At 41.3% G+C, this 23,712-nt stretch overlaps 1 protein-coding gene across 4 annotated transcripts in view; it reads right to left on the bottom strand.

Annotated features, from left to right (window-relative positions):
- Positions 1 to 882: 882 nt before the first annotated feature.
- heca (hdc homolog, cell cycle regulator) overlaps positions 883 to 23,712 on the bottom strand; it is a 166,725-nt gene continuing 143,895 nt past the window's right edge. For 3 of the 4 annotated variants that reach the window (XM_069121678.1, XM_069121686.1, XM_069121685.1), the window contains exon 5: positions 883 to 23,297. In XM_069121678.1, coding sequence (XP_068977779.1) covers positions 23,124 to 23,297 — 174 coding nt within the window. In that variant the 3' untranslated portion in view covers positions 883 to 23,123. The remainder of the gene's footprint in view (positions 23,298 to 23,712) is intronic. The other variant, XR_011174224.1, reaches the window with a different exon arrangement.

Consider the following 23,712-nt stretch of genomic DNA (forward strand, 5'->3'; position numbering starts at 1 on the left):
GAAGGAGAGAAATAATAATAATAATAATACAAGGACAGACAGGAGAGGGGAGAAGAAAAGAATACGAAAAGGTTGGAAGTGAAAGAAGAAAGGAAAAGCAATATCCCAATGTTCGATCGAACCACGAAGGGGATGAAACGCGAGACGGACAACGCGTAAGCCCGAAAATAAAATTGCCAGGACCATATTGACCGTGTCCTCCGCTCTGTTTAAGAGCATCGATTAATTAACGCGAACTCGTATTTAGCGCGACGATGACGACGGTATTAAAAAGTAAGGGAGGTTCCTTTCCTCTCTCTCTCTCTCTCTCTTTCTCTCACTCTCTCTCACGCTCTCTCTCTCTCTCTCTCTGGTGACCTTGACCCTCGATCTATCCCTGAAAATTCGGGTCAATGGCCAGTCTAACCGTCGGCAACGTCCTCGAGTAAAATATTAAAAGACTAAAGGCGAGTCGTTTCTTCGAGAAACCTCTCTCCCGCCATTACTACACGTTCCAACCATTCAACGCATCCAATAGGCCTTCGCTTATATTTTATTTTGTACGTCCCCGATACGCTTAAGTTTCTCACGACACTTTTTATTCTCGAATTTGTAATCTCCTCCGCTCCCCCACCCCTCCTTCACATTCTCACATTACTTCTCTTCTTTTATTCTATTTTGTATATTTTTGTCACTTTAAACGATTCTCTCCCGGTTTACTCTTCCTCTCTTTCTCGAAGAAACGACCCTAACACGTGTTAAGCACTACCTCTCGATCGACACAGTTTATCGATAATATATCTTTTTCAACCGTAAATCATCCTTCGTTACTTTCCGCTTCTTCGTGCGTCTATCTTCCCCCTCGAAATCGCTGGCGGGCGCACCGGTTTGATTCGCTACCTTTTCTTTCATACAATCTTTTCTCTTTTCTTTTCATTCTCACTCGACGACCCACGATATTCAACCGCCGTGGATCAACCCGTTCGCCCTCTTCCTGTTGGAGAGAACGTATCCTCGACGGTTTCCAGTAATGTGAATCGTGTTCGACCGTGGCTGCTGCTTTCTTAATCCCTCGGTGTTACACGACCCTTTCCCGTTTCTTTAATCGCGAGCGAATTCTTCGCGAACGATCCCAACGCCCAGCGTCGAGAATGCACTATCGACGAAGCAATTCCTCTCGAGAACCCTTTTTTCGCGTCGCGTCGAGAGCACGTTCGTCCCCTTTACAAGTTTCCAGCTACGATTCGATACTCGTCATCGATATTTCACACCATATTCCGTTACGCCAGCTGAGCTTTACACGCTTCATAGACGAAGATCTTAGTCGTCCCTGATACGACGATTGGTCTCGCGATATTTGTTAATTACACAAGGTTAGTTGAACATAATTTCTCTGTAAATGTAAAATTTCTTTATTTAAAGTTTAATCTTTTGCATCCGAAATAACAAATTTTTTTGGTTAACGTAACCGATGCATACAATTATTAAGCATGAATTTTGTATTGGAACATATTTCTGTATGTTCTATTCTTCGAAAGAAATCAAACGTTGTACAACCAAGCAAACAAATATGCAGTGCGGCTCGAAGGATTTCTCGTAATTTTGCTTTTTCAAGTAGTCACTTGGACGATTCTTTCTGAGAAGATATCACACTTGAAAATATTATAAAGTATAAGTATATATTAATACACTGATATAAATGTACATACGTAGATGATAGAAACTACTATTTCTTGAGCATAATTTCCCTTATGCAAAGTGTTTATTTCCACCCTCAAAGTAACATAGAAATCATTCTTTTTGTTCGAATCAAAATTTAAATCAAATAAGCTGCGAATTTCTTTACAAAATTTACAAAAGAAGCTAGAAATCTTTTTAAAATACAAATAACGCAGAAATCGTTGTCTGTTGTTGTTTCGCGAGATCGAAAATCATCGTTCTTCTTCCGAAGATAGTAAAAGTTCGAAATATCTAGTAACCGGTCACCGACCGCCCGCCAGCTAAAGGTACAGCGTAGTATCTAATAACACCCGAGTTAGACTCTCGCCCTCAAGCCAACCAAACAAATATAGTTCGCATACAATTATTACAATACGAATTCTTAAATATCAACTCTTATACTCTAACGATAGAATGATAATAATAGGGTTGTGTCTCGGCTGAGAGAGACGGCCGAGGCTCTCGAAGCGCCCCGGAAACCGTCGCCGGCTATGCATGTGTGTACGTTTTTCACTGTGTACGCTACATAATAGTTTTCTTTCTTTCTAACATATACCGCTTTGTTTTGCTCTCCTTTTATTTCACGCTTTTCTTTGCTATTTCTTTTTCTCGTCTTCAGCGCAATCGACGGATGTTCATCGCTGTGAAAACGAAAGTACGTGTTTCACAGGCAGGATAACGATCACTGTTATCCGGATGTTGTGCGATAACCGTCGAATATTCGCGGTGAATGAGAACAGAGCATTCTCACAATTGTCGATAGTGATTTGATCGAAACATTGACAGACTATGACCGTTTGCAACTACTATGAAGCTGTCGAGATCGGTAAAGATAATTTTACGACACCCTCCGGTGTGTTTTAATTGCTAATTATTTAGTGAAACATTTCGTTAATCGAGTCATTCAGAAGCTATACTGATCGACCAACATCATAAAAGTTCGTGGACTTTTACGTCGCAAATACTTTTTAAAAATTATTTTAGAATTTACTCTGTTCTATCAAGTAAAATGATGAAAGATAGCACGGTGTTGCTTCTTTATCTCTCTTTTTTTTTTTTTTAAAGTGGCACTTGATAAAGTTGACGAATTTATTAAAGGTATAGTCAATCAGTTTATCTTCTGAGAAATTCAATTTCGAATAAGTTGAAATTACGATGCGATTAATATCAGTATGAAAGAATGTTGTGGTAAAATCGTTTGTTATAAATTCCTCTGTATCGAGGTAAAAGGGGTAATTGGACTGTGATAAGGATAAATATTGCTGAATGTAGATAAATAGGATTCGTTGCAAATTCCATTATTCGTGGAAGTTGTCTATCTTAAGTGTTTATCTAGAATATATGTATCTGAATAGGATTCAAAGCGAAAGTTCCATTAGCGCTGCTATCTGAACTCTCAATGAGATCGATTCCAGGAGCAGACAAAAGAAAAAACGCTTTGAAAATTTTTCCAAGATCTCGAGCCTAAAGAAGTTTCCTATCTGCTGGTTTTTAGCGTTGTGTACCGGTGCTTTTCCGAAAAATGGCCAACGTGGATACCACGTGTAGTAAAGTTAATACCTGAATATTCCCTTTATCGAAAGCTCAGTCGACTTTTTAGACAGAATATATATCGAACTGGATTTACACGAAGTGATCGTCGATCAAGAACGTTGCGCGCAAAATGTTCCAATCGAAGTTCCAATTTCATTGCATAGAAAATTTTACAAATTTCCCTCTTCGGGATATTATGCTCGACAGACGACGCGACTCCTAACGCTAATTACATCTATTTCTACCATATTTTCTACCACTACGCTTCTACTTCTACCGTTCCTATCTTCTACCATCGAAATTCTCCTTTGTTATTCTATTCTTTTCTCCTTCCTCCCTTTCTTTTTTTGTTGTTGTTTTTTGGAGCACTTTTGAATAGATTTTTATCAAAAATATATTTCGTATACGAGTGTATACGTAGTCTCTTTACACGCGACGTCGATCGTCCTCCCGACTCTCGAGTAAAATCTTACGGATATTCGAACTATCAAGGAATTCTTGAACGTTCGGATATGGAGTGGTCGGGCCAACGTTGTTCGCCGCAATTCGTCAATTTCCTTCGTCGTAATTTTGTTTCTCTTTAATTAATAAATACATCGTCGGTCGAGCAAGCATATTTTCTTCGTTATATAAAATCACGAAGTATTATTAGAATTCTGTAATTTGACTTCCACGCGATTCTTGATCCAAACGACCTGCCCTTCGACATATTTTTCTACGATTATTTAGCTCATCTACTAAAGATCAGTCTGATAAATCGGAGATATAAAAAGGCGTCGAAAAAACGCGGCGAAATGCGTCATAAAAATCGAAGGCTGGAACAATTATGTTTCTCGAGTCTTATTGGTCGGCAGTTGGGCGCGTGGACCACCGCAAGCTGTCCCTCGAGTCTTCGTGCCCGCTCACGAGGTTAGAGTTTATTTGCCACATTGTGATCAAAGCATCCTTCGTGTTTCTCATTTTATTTGACCAAGAGCCGCGATTTCGTCGAAATAAAATGCAGCAAGAGTACACATTCACATCGTCGACTATCTTGCTGCTCCAACGAAAACAATTATACGAAAAATTTTGCGTTTTCGGAGTTTGATCAGGCCAGACAGCTTATCGCTCTGCTTCCTCGATACAGCGAGAATTTGCTCGAAAGACAAATCACATGTCCACGTTTGTTTCTTTTGCTTCCATTCATTTTATTGCTAAATTGGTAGAAAATACGACCGAGCAAGTCGCACGGGATTACTCGTGATTCTGCAACTGTATCGGTGTGAAAAGGGAATCGCAATTGGTTAAAAATTGTCGGTCAGTAAAGTAGACGTTGACTGATGCGTATATGAACAACTGGTGCATGAATTTACGTGTACGTGTGTTGTTTGCTTGTTGATTAATCGTATATCGTTAAAGTTCGTACGATTACGTGTGTAGTTAAGAACTATTTACAGACTCTCGTGAGAATAATACGCCCCGAGCAGGCGAAAAGGAGACACACCTATAGAAAAACGCTCACCTATAGAGAACAGAGCGTTCTTCTCCGAATAGATAGAGCAAGATTAAAAATCGGAAACGTTCGTGTTTTTATATCCCTACGGAGCGGAGCTGCATGCAAATAGACACACCGAATTCTAGCTACGATTATCGAGTTCGTCATCCTCGAAGCTTGCTTTCCCTATACACACGACTATAGACCATCCTGTCGTTTCGATGCACACTGTCCTTCCTTCTATCCGCGGCGACATTACCGTGTACCAATCTCACTTAAGACACAAGCCTGGTAGATCGTTCCGAGAGAATTTCGCGAAACCGGCTACCATCGTATCTCTTCCCCCGTGGTTGTGTTGCTTGTTTTTTTCTTTTTTCTTTCTTTCTATCTTTCTTTTTTTCGTTTCCCAAACCGTGGGGGACGAAGACGTTCGAAACTTGCTTCGTACGTCGCAGGGATTGAGAATTACGTTGGCCCTGGAAACCTTCGAGTTGGGTTCAAGTTTTCGATATTTTCAGCCGCTTGACCTCTCTCCTCGCTTTCTCGAGAGCGTCGTCGCTAGACTTTTTGCTTCGTCTCGGGACATCGTCGTGGGATTCTTCTTCAAGTTTGAATTGTGACGAGGGAAATCCCAATTTCTCAGTATTCTAATGTCCTCGCGGTCTGATACATCGGTCTCGATAAAACGTTATAGATCGAACAATTTCTGACATTTTGGATCAGTTTGCAGTCTTTGGTTTCGAATAGATCGCCGTATGCAAGTTGGAAGAAACTCGGTTCCCATGGCACGCGTAACGAGCAATCCCTGGGACGCCATACCTGAGAGAATTCGGGCTAAATCGAGATAAATCGGGCGAAGCCGCGCCTTAAGTGCTAATGGCAGTCTAGATCGTTAACGTACAGGTATGCGTATGCTCGTTAAGTGTATACAATAATATATGTTATACGTATCGTACCTCGTTTAATACGTAACACGTTTGAAATGAGACCTAACTCTAGATAAGTATACGGTACATACACCATATAATATAATAGATCATTTGTTAATTTTAGATCGTCGGTAATATACTCATACCACCAGGGGAAAACATCGTTAAACGTTTACTCTCTTCCTCTTAATATTACCTTTTCCTTTCCTCGTTACGCATTCTCACGTTTCTTTCACTCTCTCACGCCGTATTATTTTTCACTCGACCAAGCATACCGATTTCCTCCGCCCTTTCTCGTAAACTCACACACGCAAATTCTCATTTACACTAATCTATGATCGATCTGACGGTCACTCGTTTCTCTTCTGTCTCGCGTCGTCTTCCTTGTTGCTGCTTCCTTGCGTCAATATTCCATTCGTCGCTCGAATATAATTACTTTTGTTAGAAAAATTTGTACTCTCATAGGGGAGGTATAGAGAAGACCTCGGACTCTGTCTCTCGCCGAATCGAATTCCGAGCAATTTTCACTGTGAATCCTCTCATCGATAAACGATTATCGATCGACGCGGTAGCTCTGCCAGATTTTTCAACTCGTCGATATCCACTTCAAACCGCTCGAATATCGGTAAATTAGCTCCGAATTCATTGAGCGGGAGACAGCCAGGTCGACCAAACGAAACGCTCCTCCGTTGCCACGGCCGACCACGAAGAACGAGGACCATCATTGCAAGAACGTGGCGTTCAATTAAAGCTCACAATCGCGGACCAGCATATTCTTTTATTCATTGTCCTGCCGTATAAACGGACGAATCCCTTTTTTCGCTTCTCCGTTTCCGTTCTTCGCGATAAAAAGGAAAACAGCTAGTCTTTGTTCCCTCTGCTCGCGAGTACAAGCTTTTCCTTTTCTCTTTTATTTCTTTTTTTTTTCTTTTTTCCTCCATTTGCACAGCACTCGAGACGTCTGCCAATTAAATTAAATAGTGTCGAGGAAGGATGGACGAATGCTCCTCGAAGCAACGATTCAAAATAAAAGTATATGTCCCTTCTGTTTTCCGGCTCACAGCTTCCGTCCTTGCGACTCGTGTCTCTTTCTCCGGCGTTCTTCATTTGTAATGCAATGATCGTCACTCTTGAACCAGAGGGAGCGTTTTACACAAAGTGGCTCGAGTCGATGTTTCTCCTCGTGGTCGGCGACCAACGGGCATCAGATTTCGTTTCCCTTCACTCTTTCGCTCGCCATCGTCTCTATATCTTTTCTTTCTCCTCTCTTTCTCCCTCTTTGTTCTCCCGTGTCGAAAAAAAGGTGTAGAACGCGGTGGAACGGAAAGGAAAGCTATAGCGTTGGTCTGTTGGCCAACGAGAATTCGTTCGGACAAGGGCTTCCGGAATACGATTTCGTCAACGGAGCTTTCTATACATATACACAGGTACACGAAAGAATTCGAATACTAATTTTCCACGAAACGTACGTTTGTAATAAATATCTCGTAATTTCTATATACATTGTTCAAATTGGTCTCCAACTTTGCCGATATCGTCGCAGCAATAGCAATGATATTTTAAAATGTCGTGTACAACACACGCGATATAGACGTAAAAAGTTTTGCGGTGAATGATCAAAGACTTTCGTGAGCCAGTGTATACCATTTTTCTCCTTTGTATTTTATTCTTGGCGGGCTGCAAATTCACCGATGGGTTAAGATCCTTTCGTTTTTCACACTCATTCGCCACTCATTCGAGATCGCTGATCACCGCGGCGGCGCATTCAAGTCGTTCTCGTCTTTCACTGCTCCTTTCAAGAATAAAATCTTTTCGCTCGATTAAATCGCTTCGACTCGTTCTTTAATTCCAAGCAACGATCGATCGGACGATTTACAGCATCTTTCTTTCTCTTTTCATCGCTGATTGATTTATCGCGACGTGAACGCGCCGACGTTTTTCAGCTATTCGCAAGCTACACGAAGAAATGGGGGATAGCTTCGATCGAGTATTTAATTACTACGAGTAAAGGGTAACCTACGAGTTATGTATACACGAGTCTCGCCGCTTAGAAGCGCCTGGGCTTTTCTCTTCCTCCTCGAGATAGGATTATCATCTTCGCGAAGGTTGCGCGTGCGATACAGGGAGGTGGGATATCTCGTCTAACTTCTACGATCGAAACAGCAAATAGCGATTATAGTTACCTACGTCTTAATACAATTAACTGCGTGTATATATTGCATTATATATCGAACGCGCGTTAGTTCGAAGGATAATCGATCGAAACGTCGTTACGATTGCTTCTTCCTTCGTCGAAGATTTCCTTGGGAAAGTCTCGCGTAAATTTCATCTTTCTTTCTCATATATCCGATCATTTATCGCGTTTAAACCAACGATTCGATCAAATTTCTCGTTTTCGAATAATAGAAACTGTTAACGTTCTTTATTCCATTTTTCTCCTTAACGAGAAACTAAAAGAAAGAAACAAACCGCGATTCATTCTTTCGGCACTGTTTCATCGTTTATCACCGTCTTAAGCACATTATAAATAAAAAGCGATCTGTTCTAAAGAGTCTGACGATTGAATTTAACAAAAAAATTAAAAATGACAAACGTTTAAAAGAAACGACGATAACGACGAATACCAGAAAGATCTTAATACGCGAGACATCCTAATCTCTCGAGGTAGAAGTTTCGTACGACGCATGACCGCGCTTTTCCTTATACATTTCACGTACATCGATACAGAAATATTCCCGTCAACGAGACAGCGAGCTTACCCTGACAGACAAACGCACTGAGTCCGATAGAAGAATTTCGTACAAGCCTTAAACGTTAAGAATGGTGTATCGCTTTCGAATACCACGTAGCCAATCATGGATCTCCGAAGCGCCCTTTTCTCTCGAGTCACTTCACCCTGCTTAAAAATCGAAATCTTTACTCGATATTTGAATATGTCGATAGTATAAAAAAGTTTAGCGACGAAAGAAAGAGGACAGTAGAGGCAACAGGACTAAATTGAAACGACTCGTTAGAATATTTTCGTGAAAATTGCTCGAGAGAAACACACGCTTCGTGGAAAAATGTTTTCTTTTTTTAACCACTACGAACGAGTCTTCTAGACGTTGATTTCCGATGGAGCGGCAATTTTACGAATCTCATATCTCTCTTTCTTTCCCTCCTCTTCTCAATTTCCTCAATTTCCCATGCCTCGACAAGTCTTCGTCCCATTTTATCCCTTTTCTCCTTCACTTTCTTTCCTCTTCGTTATCCTTGCTTTGAAGCACCCTCTGTCAGTTGTCCCGTTTGGTCCGCACTACCAGCATTGATTATTTTGTTGCTTTCGCAATGCACAAGAATGCTTGTGTTTTACTATGATTTCTTATTACTCTTTTTTTTTTAACATTTTTTCCTCTTTCGCCATACTTCCTTTTTCCTGATTTTAGATCCGTCTTTCCATTCCTTTCTATATGCCCTCCGATCGGTCACTCCCCTCCTTCCGGCCTTCACGTTACTTTACAATCGACATTAATTAACGAATTAATTAGTACAAGCTAAACACGCGTTAGAAGAATTATACAACTAGAAGAAAACGCGGGCTTCGCGATTGGTACTCGTTTTTCCACAGAATTCGTTCAACTTCATTCTTCTTTCTCCCTCACTCTCTCTCTTCTTCTCTCTCTTTTTCTCGCCACGAAATACGCATTGTGCTTGTTTTCGTATTATCCTTCGTTCAATTTCAGAATGAATTCGGTGAGTTATTCGACTCGAGGAGCATAAGCGTGTTAACTGTTTCTAATTTCTTGAAGAAATACGCGAATTCGATGGTCGTTTCTCCTCTTCGCCACCCTTTTCCGTTTCAAAGGGAACCTCCTCCTCCTCATGCGGACGAATTGAAAAGTTCGATCGCACGCATGAAAGGGCTAAACAGAGGCGAACACCTCGATCAAAGTTTTTCTCAAAAGATCTCGAAAGCATCTTTCTCGTCTTCTTCTTCTTCTTCTTCTTTCCTGTGGCGTGTCTTTTAACTTCTTTTTAAGAAGATGTTTATCTTTTTTCCTCCCTCCTTGTCAAGTTTTCAACCTTCTTTCTCATTCGTATCTTTTTCTTTCTCCTCTTGTCAACAGCTACTAATTTATGTTACGCGACGCGGTTATACGCTTAAACTAAACTTAACACGAGCTATAAATCCTAGCGCGTTTTAAAAACGTACGACCCTTTTTGCCCGATCTCGTTTCCTGATCGCCTCGGCGATCGCTTAAAAAAATAGGGTACAAAAATTATTCATCTAAATTTCGAAAGCCTTATCCGAATACTACGCGAAGTTTTTTCGTTTCATTTTTTTTTTTTTCTTTTTTACTTTTCTCTCAGAATTTCCTTTTCTTAACCCCCCGCCTAATAAACACAGCCGAATAAAAATGCCCCGACTTCGAATTACGATTCACTGTAACCAAAAATCGTTACGAGATCCTCGATCACACGCGATGACATTTATCGATTATTCGATTTGACGAATCTTGTTTCTTTTCGAAATACGTATAAAAAAGACTACCCTAAACACGACACGTAGATTATGGTAATTATTACAATTTTTTCTCACCGATATAAAAAAAGGAGATTGCTTATCGTTTTCACGCGGAAGACTCTCCGCCCTCTCGCTTCTCTCTTTTTTTCTGTCCATCGTCGTATTCTTTTAAATGACTTTCCTCAATGACCGATAGAAAAACGCCGAGTTATCCTATGAAACGAGCTCGCTCTTCGGATCCACGCGACTATCCGCGCGCGTAAAAACGGAACGACTGAAAGGAAACAAAAAATACACGTCGCTGAATTGGTGTCGATATTCCACGGTGATATTTCCGCACTGTCGCCTCTCTTTCTCTCTCTTCTTCTTACAACCGAGTGCAAAATGTATGTCGCAGTCTTACACACGCAAGGTGTCGTGACGTATACGCTGGAAAAACCGTATTACAAATACACACGTGCAAGCTTACGCTTGGTGTTTCGTGTCACTCTGAAAATTTCACTCGTGTCAGCTTCACGCTTAAAATCTTCAATTGCCGATTTGAAGAAAAAGCGATGTTTTCTCTTCGATATTTATTCTCTCCGCTTCGACTCTGCTACTTTATTGCGATTCTACGGCTCTACGATTAAGAACAAATTACGAATTATCATCGAAAACATCGATCACGATTGAGGAGAGAATTTTCAGAGTATTTCTCTACGTTGGTGCGAAGAACTCTGCCGAGAGGACTATACTTAGAGACACGGCAGAAGAAAGTACTACTAACAAGGGAATTGGTTAGCGATACACACGATTACATACATGTATATACGTAAGACTATATGTATACACACACAGAGTAAAACGCGATTAAATGTACGTAGGGGAAGGGAGTAGTAGGTGATTATAGCACATCCACACGCCATTCAGACACATTGGTTTACCCCTTGAGGAAATTGCCTGTAAACGGGTTTCGATACTTCGGGGCGGCCTACCAACTAACGATTAATTACGCGTCTCCACTGTGAAAGCTTAATTACGATCGTTGCACGCGCGTATCCATTATCTTGCTTCATCCAAATATCTCTTCACCTTTATTGCTCGTGCTTTTCCGCACCTTCGTCTCGTTCCTCGAGTGTCCATTGGAGAAAAGCAAACTTTCAAAAAAAAAGCGAGAATATCCTTGCGTCGTTGTATCCGTGTAATAGAATACAAGAACCGTTGTGGAGTCTTGGATTTCAAAGAAATCTCATTCTCGATGGAAGAGTTTGTATTCGAAGATTTTCTCCCTTTTTAAATACATCGAGCTTCCAGAAGACACTCGAGGGGGACATTAGCGCGGAACGGTGGCACGAGGGTAAAAACTGAACGCCAGTCACTAGTCCTGAATCGAGAGGATCTAGATGAAGACGCCATAACGCAGAGAATGGAAAACGAAAACGAAGCGAAAATTGAACCGTCGTTCGCGACGAGTAATAGAAGCCGTGTACGAGTTTATGTATCTGTACGTGTATATGTATTTTCTGTGTTCTTTCGTTCTCTCTTCTCTATGGAATTTTTCGTTGCTTTCATTCCCACCATAACGAGACTCATTCACTCTCTTGCTCTCTCTTTGCGATCGATTGGATCACGGCTCGTAAAAACCGGGCCATCCGCGCGCGGTGGCTGAAACGAAACGAAAACACCGGTGAAAGGGAATAAATGGAAACTGGGAGGACCAACGACGATTCAAACGAACGAACGAACAGAACGAAGGTGAAACGCGAAGAGCCGTGAACCAATTGTCTACGCAGCTACACGTCGATTAACTCATCGATCCTCCATCCGCGATATCGATTTGCATATCCACCTTTCTCTCTCTCTCTCTCTTTCTGTCTCTCTTTTTTCTGTTTTGCGTTTTCATTCGTTTGCTCCATCTCGTTCTTAGAAGAAACCGCGAAATGTCGAAACCTCTGTCCTCTGAATTTTTAAGCTTTTTAATTATTTCCTTTATTTTTATTTTATTTCGTTCTCTTCATGTAAAAGGTATATTGTACAATATGTCGATACCTTTGATCATTTTTTCAAAGTTATAGCTTATATGATCTCTTTCATTCCTTTTTCTTTTTCTTTTTTTTTTTTTTAATTTTAAAACAAGAGGAAGCAAACGAGAAGCAGGTGTTATAGGTTAAATAACAACATTATGTTCCTATGTACATTTGTACCTTAGCCAACCTATCTCCAATCGACTCGATAATGGCCGGGCTCCCAGGATTAGTGAACTTTCAGGTCTTTCCGAGCTCCTTCCGAGATTCGTCTACAGAGGGGAAACGCCAGCTTCTTGAGAAATTACCTTCACGATATACATATATATTCGTTACAGGGCCAAAGAAGAGAATGCTCGATATACGTTTTTCCTTTTTGTGGTTGAGCAAATTTGGACTGTAGGTTCAAGAAGTTGTTCGCAAAAGCTTCGAAAAGTGATATTTCCAACAGCAACCCGTTCAACGTGATTTGGCACCCGATATACACGCTTCCACCATCGTATGACATATTCCGTCAGTTCACCGTGAAAAATCGTAGATCCCGCTCGATTCGCTGGGAGCCCGGTTCTTTCTTAGAGTGTGAAAGACAGCCGGTGTGTGTATTATTTGCGTGGTCGGCGATCGTCGGCCTTGCCTCCCGATCAACCTCTCGATATAAAAATCTTTCTCTAAAAAACGCGCCAAAGAATTCTTTTCGCTGGGACACGTCCGTGACTGGACGAAAGAGGGTGTGTGTGGGTTGTTTCAAATAGGTACGTCGTGTAATCTCTCGAGAAGTAAAAAAACCTTCCTCTTTTCATCTTTCGATCTCTCCTCTCTGCCTTCCCACATTCTTTTTTTAATCCTCTCTTCTTTCTACTTTTCCTAAGCCCTCGTTATTTCGATAATAAACTTTCTTTCTTTCTCGCTTTTTTTCTCTTTTTTTCTTTTTCTTTTTTCTTTTTTTTTTGTAAGGATCAACGGTAGGATTATTATAATCGCGTCGAGAGACAAGGCGCGAAGAACAGGGTCAACGTAAACGCCGTCCGCGAGAAAAAACAAAATCGCTCTCCAGTAGCGCACTCGATAAAATTTCTTCGTCGTCCGTAACACGTTTCAGTATTATAACAACACCATATTTTTGGGCAATGTACATTTTAAATTACACGCATCAATTACAGGAGATCTCCATGGCATAATCAATCTTTTTTTATCTTCTTCATTTTCCCTAATACGCGCTCTCTCTTTCTCTCTCTCTCTCTCGCTCTCTCTTTCTCTTTCTTTCACTCTCGCTCATCGTTCTCTTCTCATCGTCGTGTTGGGCGTGGAAAAAACAGTGGCCTCTGAATCAGCGTTTGCAAAAAGGGAGGGAGTGAGATTTATAATCTGTCAAACTTAATCGGGGCTCGACACACGCGAAACCGAAAGGATTTTTTCCACAGGGGGAGGATTATGTATAACCAATCGCGTCTTCCTTGCTTGTCTTTCTCATCTCGATTCGGTTTCCCCGGATCATGGAACGACGCCCTTCCGGTTCCACGTTCGCGTTAATATTATCTTTTTTTTTTTCTTCTCTATCTTTCTCACTTTGTACGTCTTTCGATAAGGTCGCGTTCTGTCGATAGACAAGTGGCGCGATTCGGTTAAATGCTTCTTTTTCTTCTCCTCTTTCCAGTTTTTTTTTTATTTTCTTTATCTCTCCATTTAATGTTCAACCCTCTCTCATACTGCATTCTCGTCGTGCATCGAATCGCTCAACGTCTTTCGCTCTCGTTCGTTCTGCTCCCATTCATACCCTCGCTCTTTCCACGTCTCTGCGCCTGAAAATAACCGGGCTGGAAAACGAGAAAAACGCTCGACCCCGCGGGCACGTCGATCAAACTTTGACCAACATCTTTTACAACCCGATGGACGATACACAACGCGCCTTCTAATAATTTAATTAATAACTTGAGGTAATTAAGGTATCCGTAGTTTTTCATGAATCTCGCCGTCTTACTTCGATCAATTTCGAAGAAAAACCCTCAGAGACGTACCCGCGACTCTCGCGACTAAAACTAGACGCCAGACGAATGTTCATAGTCGATGGAACCTAATTTAGAAACACGTGTTAAATGGTACCTAAATGTCGAACAATCACGATCGAGCCGTGGCGCGTTCGGCTCAATGGACAACAGGATCGCCAAACGGAAATCAAAAAGAAAAAATAAGATAGAAAGGAGAATCGTATTATTCTCTGCACAATGGACTCATCGGTCTGTCGTTCGCGAACGGAGCGGCAAAGTAAAGAAAAATCAATCACCGTACAGATTCGAGATGCTGAACGACCTTGAAATCCGCGCGACAGCTGCCGCGTCGTTCGTTCGTCGCTGTGATTGGAAACTAATTAAAAATATCTCTAAGAAACCTACGATGCGATAGCGATAAATCGTACTCGACTAAGAGCGATCATCGACGCCGGGGAAACGGACGTCGTCGTACGATGAGTCGAGGAATAAATCAAAGGAGTAGTACATCTCGTTGTAGACCTACATATTATTCTATGCAGAAGCGAAAATTAAATGAAATCTGCTCGGAAGAAAACTAAAGCGATACGGCTACGATCTTTAAACGATTGGAAAAAAGTGTTCAAAGATGTGTCGATGGATCGTCGTTCACTGTTTTATTCCAATCGTTCGGTACAATAAATCAAGCGTTCTATTTAATCGCGACTCGACGCTGGAGGGCGTCGATTTCTTGTATCGATCACAAAAAAGTATCACCATTTCGCGTGCACCCCTTTCTACCCCGTGTGTCTTCCGTACGACTTCGTACAATATTCCTTCCTAACTTAAAAGCAACTCGTACCCATCGGTGGTAAAAAAATAAAATGTTTAAATTAAAAGGACTTTCGCGAGGACCACTGAATCGGGCAACTAACAGTTGCAACGAAACGTCAATTAATTGGTTGCCCGTTTAAACGAAGAACGGGAGTGTGAAACGTAGGCATTTCAAGGAATCGAAAATATCTCGACGGATTAAAAAAAAAAAAAGGTGGTCGCACGGAAGGACTCTCGACGTCGCGTCGGCAGAAAGGGGAATGAAATTAAAAATGGACTAACGAGCGAGCCGGTGTGCTCGATGAAACGTTAACGAGGAGGCGCTGTAAGAAAAGCTCGAACGCGTTTCTGATCACGATCCACGCGGCTCGGCGATTTATAATTGCGACTACTGAAAGAACATCACCTGTGTACATTTGTATAAATGTGTATGTACGTGTACTTATGCGTTGGTATATCTGCTGTCCTTGTATATATATTAGGTGTGTCGTATTGGTTCGCGCGGCGCGCGTATTTGTTCCAGTGTATCGGTATACCTATGTATGCACGTGTGTGCGTGTATGTGTGAGTGGGTGCGTGTATGTCACAGACGTAAAAAAAACCGACTACAGTGAAAGATCGTGTGACGATTTTCTCCTATCAAACACGCACGTTGTTCCCCTATGCGATTCTCTTTAATTTCGATTAAATATCGCGACGTTTCATCTTTCTCAGAACTTTCAATTGTTTTCGTTTCTCTCATCTACTTCTTAGTTTATTATTTCATGTTTTAGAATTTGTATATTATTTCTTTTTCTTTTTTTATTAATTCTCCTTCAGCCGAACCATGGACGATTACAGAGGTACTCTTATTGTCTCTCGTACTTCGTATTTTTCCTGTCGTCTCGTTTGAAAGTACACCGAGAAGATTAAGAAACAGAAAAAGGAAGAGAAAAACGAAGGATCATCGTGCGTATTTGGTAAATCGCCACTCGATCGTTTCACGCGTCCACCTCTCGTTTCCATATGAAACGTTGTACGTATTTTAATCACTAAATAGATATACAAGACGTGTTTTTTTTTTCTTTATATTCCTAAGGAGAGCAGTACGAGCGCCTCGTACGAGCGATTCCCGCACGCAGACCTCGTACCGCGTTTATTCTGCTTCTTTATACATTTAATATGCGTGAATTCTGTTACCGTAGTGTAATGTCGTTTATGTATATATAATATATCGTCGTTTATGTATACCTATAGTTGTCTAGCACAGCTGTAAAGAGAACCTTACACACTAAGAGACAAAAAACCGATTCTTAAACGTAGAATTCATATATAATATTTCATATTTATTTTCATATATAATATATATATATATACTTCATCTTCTTATTAGATTATTTTAAATCGCGTGAATGTCCGCGTGAAAAAGAACGTCTCGAAGAACAACCGATATATAAATTGCAGGATAAAATTCTTTTTTCTTCTTGTTTCTTTCTCACCACCATTCTTTCTTCTATTCCTCTGTCGAGCATCCACAAATACGACACAGTAGCCTATCACTAGAACGATTCTCGATCGCTCGACAATACGATTTCTCTTCGCCTTCCGTTTCTTTCGCGTTTCTCTTCTTCTCCTTCTCGCGGAAAATTCGTTCCTCTTCGGTTTCTCTGTTCGATAGAAGACGATACAACGATCTTCTTAATTCCGCTGTTAGAAACGATCGAGAAGAAGAATTCGTGGCATCGAGCGTCGAGCGATAACCGAGTTAGAGCCGAGTCTCTAAAATATTCAACGAAATTCAAGAATATCTCTTTGGGCGTCGACCGGCTGGCCAGCCGACGGGCGAAACGAAGAAAGTTCTCTTAACTAGAATCTGAAAACCGTCGTTTTCCAATAAACTTACATATTTATCGATGATTTCAAAACCTCTCCTCCTTCGTTACATCACCTCTTACCCTTCATAATGACTATATGCTAAACTCTATTCATAGTTCAACCATTCATAACCTCTCTCCTTTAATTCCCATCCTCGAGACCTTCGCAAAAAGAATTTCTTTTCTCGCGTTTGCTTCATTGTTAGCCCCCCCTCCCCCCTTTGTTGTGTATAATTCCCCAACCACATACAACCCTTAATCCCATCCCCTCAACGTGCCATATAGATGTGCTATTCGATTAATTATCATTAGAAGAATCCACGGACACGATTACGACAATCGACAAGACTCAGAGAAACCTGTGAACACGAGCGAAAAACGTTTCTTCTTTCTTCACACTTTGAGACACCTTTGTGGATGGTCTTTCGTTTCGAATAGTCTCGACCGTGTTCACGGACACGTTTCTCTGTTTCACTCGTCGTACTCTTTCTATAAAAACACCGACATAGAAAATCGTTCGCTCGATGGACGTCGCTGTACGAACGGATCGCGGGGGAAGATTCGAATCGTTGCGGCGAAGAACGCTTCATCAGCAGGCAACCGGATTTTCTTTCCTCGATCTTCCAACGATTATTGCATCGGCTAGCCGCGAGAGAAAGAAACAAGTTCCCGGCACGACCAAAGAATTCTCTGCTCCCGGGGTCGCGTGGATCGAGGTAGATTCGTCAACGGGAGAAAAATTGCGTGTAGTTTCGTGTAGTCGAGGAGAAGGCGATCGTCGCGAACGTGCGTCGTTTCCTCCCTACCTGAAACCGCCCTCCGTTCGTCGACGAGCGTCACCGAGCATCGTGCGAAAGTAGAAGATCGTTACAGCGACTTTTACTTGGGGAATAAAAAAGGTTTAGCCTAGCTTTAATGTTTAGCCTTAAGCAACTACAGAGCGAGTGCGTCATTATGCGTCGACGCACCATAGAGAAACTAATCGCGCTCTTACTACCGTCCGTTCCTTTTCTCCATTTATCGTTCTTCCTCCTGTTGCAAGTTGCAGAATATTTTCTCCAAGTTGCTTGCTACGATTCCTCGATGCAGTTTCTTCCCTTAAACATTCTAGATATAGGTACGTCGACGCGTCGAAACTGACGAAATCTTTTTTACAAATCGAATCAGGTGCCTCGAACGTCACGGTCCTTTCCACGATCGATCGATGCCGACTTTCTTTCAGAGATCGCGTGTAGTTGAACGAGATAGATCGCGAATCGAGTCACATTATTTCGAACGTGAGTTCGTAGCGTTTGTTTCTTCCAATAATTCGTACGAATCGTATAAAAGCGGTAGAATTTGTTTCTTTTAAATTAGTTCCACGTGATAACATGTCGAAGCCAATTAGTTGCGCCGACTACTACTTTATCATTAGATAGCGAGTTACTCAGTTTGTTGAATGTCGAGGTTAGTTTACTTTAATTACGTTCTTCGCCTATGGCTGTGCGTATCTAAAGTTGAGAATCATAATGCTGTATCACTGCATTTGCTAGTTGTCATAAAACAAAGTTCTGCGTTTATCGTTGTAAAAGGTTCATTATATCTTTCTCGAGTCATGAAACTACATCGTCGCAAGGATGTAAAATTTCGATCGAATTAATTACGAAACTAAAGGAATGACACGTTTAAAAATTGTAACACAAATAATTTTCGACAAACTTACATGTTTCACCATTTTATTTTTAATACCCATACCATAGGTACTGAGTATATTACCTCGTCAAATAATTGAATTACTATGGAACTTTTCATTCGTTTCGTAAGTATAAAAAGAAACAAAAGCATAGCGTGGAATCTTGACCTTCGTTACTATGATTCTCGGTTCGGCATTTTTAAAAATTCATCACGAACCAAGAGAAAAGAGATCTCGGTTGACCTTGCGATCTCGACGAAATCTCGAAGACGACGATCGATCGTAGGGACACGCGTTACGATCGGCTTCTCGCGAAGAGGAATTCCACCACTGTTTCCTTCGTTCCTCCGTCGATCGAGTCGCGATAGGAACTAAAAGTGAGCCGATGAATCTCCCGGTATACGTATCGCAGGGCACCTATGGTATTCAACGACGCGAACCACGTAGCGAAAATTGAAAACGGTAGGGAGTACAAAAAGTACGCGCGCTCGTGCGCTTCGTGGCGCGAAGAGAAGTTTCATATTTCTTTCGTTTAGCGCTTTCCACGCTCGAAAGACGCGCGCGGAAAACACGCAGGAACAGAAAGTTCCTAGAACGTGTGCGCGCAGGATCGTCGCACACGCGAGCATGACGCGAGCTTCTCGCGTTTGAACCGAAACGAGGAACGAATCGCACACACGTGTAGCATTTTGTTATTTAGTTATACGTCTAGAATCACTGGGTATGAACAAAGAAGTAATAAAAACGAATATATCAACCACCACAGCTCCGAGATTATTTCTAATTACTAAAATCGAGCACGAAATTTCTATGTGTGTTTGGGCTATGCTTCGATGTAGCTTTTACGACCATACATGCATATATCGGTGCTTATAAGTCACGGAATATTTGATATATTCGTAGAGTACGTGATGAAATCACAGAATAAACGCGAATGAGCGAAGAACTTTCGGGCAAAAGATTTACGAAAAAATATTTTGTTTTTTACAAACGAATGTATAAAGAAGATACTTGTACTTGCTATCTAAAATTTGTTCTTATTTGTCTAGGATTTATTAAGAAAGAAGCATCGATTGATTTGAAATCATTCGAAGTATTTTCTAATCAAATTACTGAATTACGAAATTTTAATTAGTTTCGAATAATGCAAAAAAGAAATTCTTCTTTAGGAACCGTTATAATTACCGATCCAAACGTGACTAACATTTAAAACATTGGAACTAAAGCTTCCAAAACTTAATCCGCCACGTTTACCTGCGGCTCGTTTCTAAAAAAAAATTCCTCGATTGATACATTATCGATGTGTGTAATCCGTGTGTTTTACACGGAAAGCTATAAATTATACTATTTTGTTGAAGATTTTACACCGAATTTACTTTATCAGAATTGTTTAAAATTAGCAAATATCCTGCGACTTATAAACGAAAGTGTACCCTTGATAACCAGATAAAAAGCGAGGAAGCTAAGAAAATCGGGTTTTGAACAACCGAAAAACATCTATGGGAAAGATTCACAGACTCGCAGTTACTTGTTTTCCTATTTCCCTTCCATTCTCTTACAATCTTTCTTCCCGCTATTTGGCACTCTGAGAAAAACGTAACGAGAGACGATCCTCCAACAACTCCATCTTCTCCTCTGTTCGTTCCCGTCTGTGTGTGTTTGTCTGTGTCTCTCGACTGCTTAGACGCAAAGAGGCTTGCTTGCGATACGACAAAAGCGAACGATAAAAAGGAAACGAAGAAAACTGAACGAGAAACGCGGTTTCGTTGCGTGGCAAAATCGGACGACGGTGATGATAACGCACTCTTCGGCTCGTCGTATTCGGCTACCCAAAAAAGAAGTGTTCCACGCGGACATAATGTACTTCTTTTTATCCCCGAATACACGTGTGCATTCAGAGAATTAGCGCGTCCTCTTGTACAAATATTCTTATTCCATTCTTCTCTTTTTTTTTTCCTTTTTTTCTTTTTTTACTTTTTCCCTTTTTAATCCCTCTACGTCTCTCGTTCTTTCTCGCCCCTTCCACTCGTACACAGAAAACGTTTTCAGCAATTTGTGCACCCCTTTCTCTCCCCCTTCTGGTTCGTTCGCTCTGATCCCACGTCTTACTCTCACTCGCTGATATTCTCATAGATTAAATCGTCGTATAGTGTGTGCTCGGTTAAATGAAGCCCGCCACCGTAACAGCCTCGAACATTTCTCGAACGAACGAAGAAAAGTGAAAGAAAAGCACGTAAAAGACGAAACAACCTTCTTCTCCTTCTTTTTCTCCTTCTTCGTATATATTCTCGCGCTATCAGACGAAGAGAAAAGAATCTCGTGGCGAGATCGAGCAACGAAGACGAGAAAATGGTTCGTGAAAGGCGTCAGGCAACGGGGTTCACGGGGTCCTCGCTAAAAACCTGTACGGGACAATATAGAAATCTCCTAAATATACTTCCCGGCGTACGAATGGATTAAGTATACTTTTAAATCGAAATAACGTAAAGAAGGTACACGATCGACTATACTACCTTGGGAAAACGGTGGGCGGTCTTCTGTTTGTGGGACGGCCGCTATTGATGGACAGCAACGACCAGCATCGCCAGAAAAACGAAGATTTTATTTCTTCTTTTTTTTTTTCTTCGCTCCCTTCTTTCACACTGTCATCCATTCTCGTATTCTCTCTCTCTCTCTCTCCCTCTCTCTTTCTCTCTCTCTCTCTCTCACAGACGCCTCGTCCTTTCACGCTTACGTTCTGTACCATTCTTTCACAGGCTTTCACGAACGAACCTGCATATGGCTCGTTCTTCTCTTTTTTTCTCTCTCCCTCTCGTTCTCTCCCACTTAATTACGTATTTACACTGGCTACTTCGGGCGCCCGTGGCTTTCGACCACCCTTCGGGAGTATTTCCAACGTTGTAAAATTGAAACAAAAGAGGGAGGGAAAAGTATTAGGGGATCGAGGAGAGTAAACGAGGCTCTGTTTTCATCTGTGGTAAACCAGTCGTACGTTTCGAGTTATCGAAAAAGGGAGCGAAATATATAAGGATGAAGTTAAAGGATCGAAATTTAGGGAGAGAGAATGGTCTCAAGGGCGGAAGATCGCTGGGCGCCCGGCCGTTCAACGTGAAAACCCATCGAATGAGTCGTAGATCCTTAAACAAAATCAACATGGCCGCCATAAACGTATAAACTAATAAAATGTAAAAAAAACAACGTTCTCGATTATCTAAGTAACAAACGATAGTTCATTATCTCTTCCCCCTTTTCGTTTCGAAGTGACCATTTTCTTCTTTTTTCTTTTTTTCTTATTTTTTTTCTTTTTTATGTTTGTTTCTTATACATACCTACGTAATATACAGGAAAGTTAGACCATTTTTTTTTCTTTTTCTTTTTAGCGTTCTGCGTATCTCGATCTATACTTATCTGCAATTCGTAATTTTTGTTTCATCGTTTTCTTCTTCTATCCCTCCAGTTAACGCAATTTAACTATGGGACGCGAGGGACGATTCTTATAAAAAAATCGCTGCTCGATTCGAAACGCGGCAACTGACGATAATCGACGACGTATCGATCTCGTTCGACATTTTTAAACCTAATTGTTCGACTTCCCTAAAGCTAACAAGATTTCCTCGAACGGCTAATTTCCTTTATACACACGCCTATTCTATTCGCTATGATATTTGACTCGCATTTAAATTCGACTAATCGTATCTCTGCCAATAGAACACGAAGAATCATGTAAAGACAAGTAAAGACGAACGAAAGAAAAGGAAAATGAAGGAACTTCACGCGCGTTTTACTAAACGTGGTTTCCTACGCAAACTTTTGCTAACTTAAAGATCAATTCCACCAGAAACGTACTCCAGTTCTGGGATTTGTTGATTAATCTTACCAATAATACTGACGATAATCCTTGGCTCGAATTCTCGCCAAGTGTTGAAGCTCCGCCGAATCGATCGATACGCCGTCGAGATGCGTTGGTTCCCATATCGATCGATGGGATGAACTCGTCGTTGTGGCCCAAGTACACGAATTCCCTCGTCCCTCGCATTGAATTAACATAGATAAACCCTACTATATCGACATTGAGAAAGAAAAAAGACCTTAAACGTTATCGCTGCTACGGGAACTCGCCGGTAATGACCTTACACGTCCGCTTTACACTCTCGATCTCAGGTTAATCGACATTTCGGCAAGATCCTGACACGTTCGTACGTAACATAAGAGAAAATCATTTTCTTGACTCGCTCGATTGATAACTGGAAACACATTGGCAATGTTCCCGAAAATCGGAACGCTCGAATGAAAAACTAAAAATTGATCGTTTCTTGTAAAAACAGAAAAGAAAACTCGTTCTTGCCGAGAAAAATGAATAAAAGAGCGTAGAAAAAGCGAAGTGCCGAGCCTGAGATTTTTCACGCTCTTGTTGCTTTCTTCTCGCATTTTCGTCTTCTTCTCCTTCTTCTTCTTCTTCTTCTTTTCTTCTTCGTCGTCGTTATATCTTCTTCAGGTGGATGATAATCGTTTACAGGAAAGAATTAAAACGATCTGACGAGCGTGGGGGGGGATGATCTAGAGCAAGGTCGCCCGGAGCAGGGAGATCAGTGGATCGAAGAAGAGGGGACACGGGTCAGTCGCGATGCTTCGACGCCGGTTAGCTAAGTTCCCTAATGGTTACGGCCACTGGCTATAAAGCTGAAACTGCTCGCGGGTGAAGCAGATTGAGAGCGGTTTTACGAAGTGGGCGTCCACGGCTCGGCAATGCGGACACGCGAATACGCGGCTGTAGTCCGAGTAGAAATTGAGCCGCTGGTGCGGATAGATCAGTGGCTTCTGGCAGCTGTTGCACTGTAACAGACATTAGTATTTTTCCAACGTTTACTTGTGTAGATATATCCAAGTACCTACGTTAAAAGATCGTGAATACTTTTGTGCGCCGAAGTGTATCGGTTGAGTACCTGTTCACTGGCAGATTGAGTACCGGTGAGAGAAACTCGAGAGTCAGATAACATATTTAGAGATACGATATTTAACACGATGGTGTCCCGAGTACTTGTTCGTTGAAGAATCGAATATCGGCACTCGTAAGAAGATGGATTTCAACTTTTCACGACAGCTACAGATAAAATAATTAATATTTTCACTTCTTCGATAGCAGCGTCCACCGTAGCCGATACACGCGAAATACGTATGTCGCCATCTGTTTATCTTTTCCAGAACGTCATTGATTTTAAGAACACATCGTTGCGAATAACAAAGAAGC

This window comes from Bombus flavifrons, chromosome 10 (assembly GCF_040668555.2).
Source record: "Bombus flavifrons isolate JBK064 chromosome 10, iyBomFlav1_principal, whole genome shotgun sequence".
Classification (NCBI taxonomy): domain Eukaryota; kingdom Metazoa; phylum Arthropoda; class Insecta; order Hymenoptera; family Apidae; genus Bombus; species Bombus flavifrons.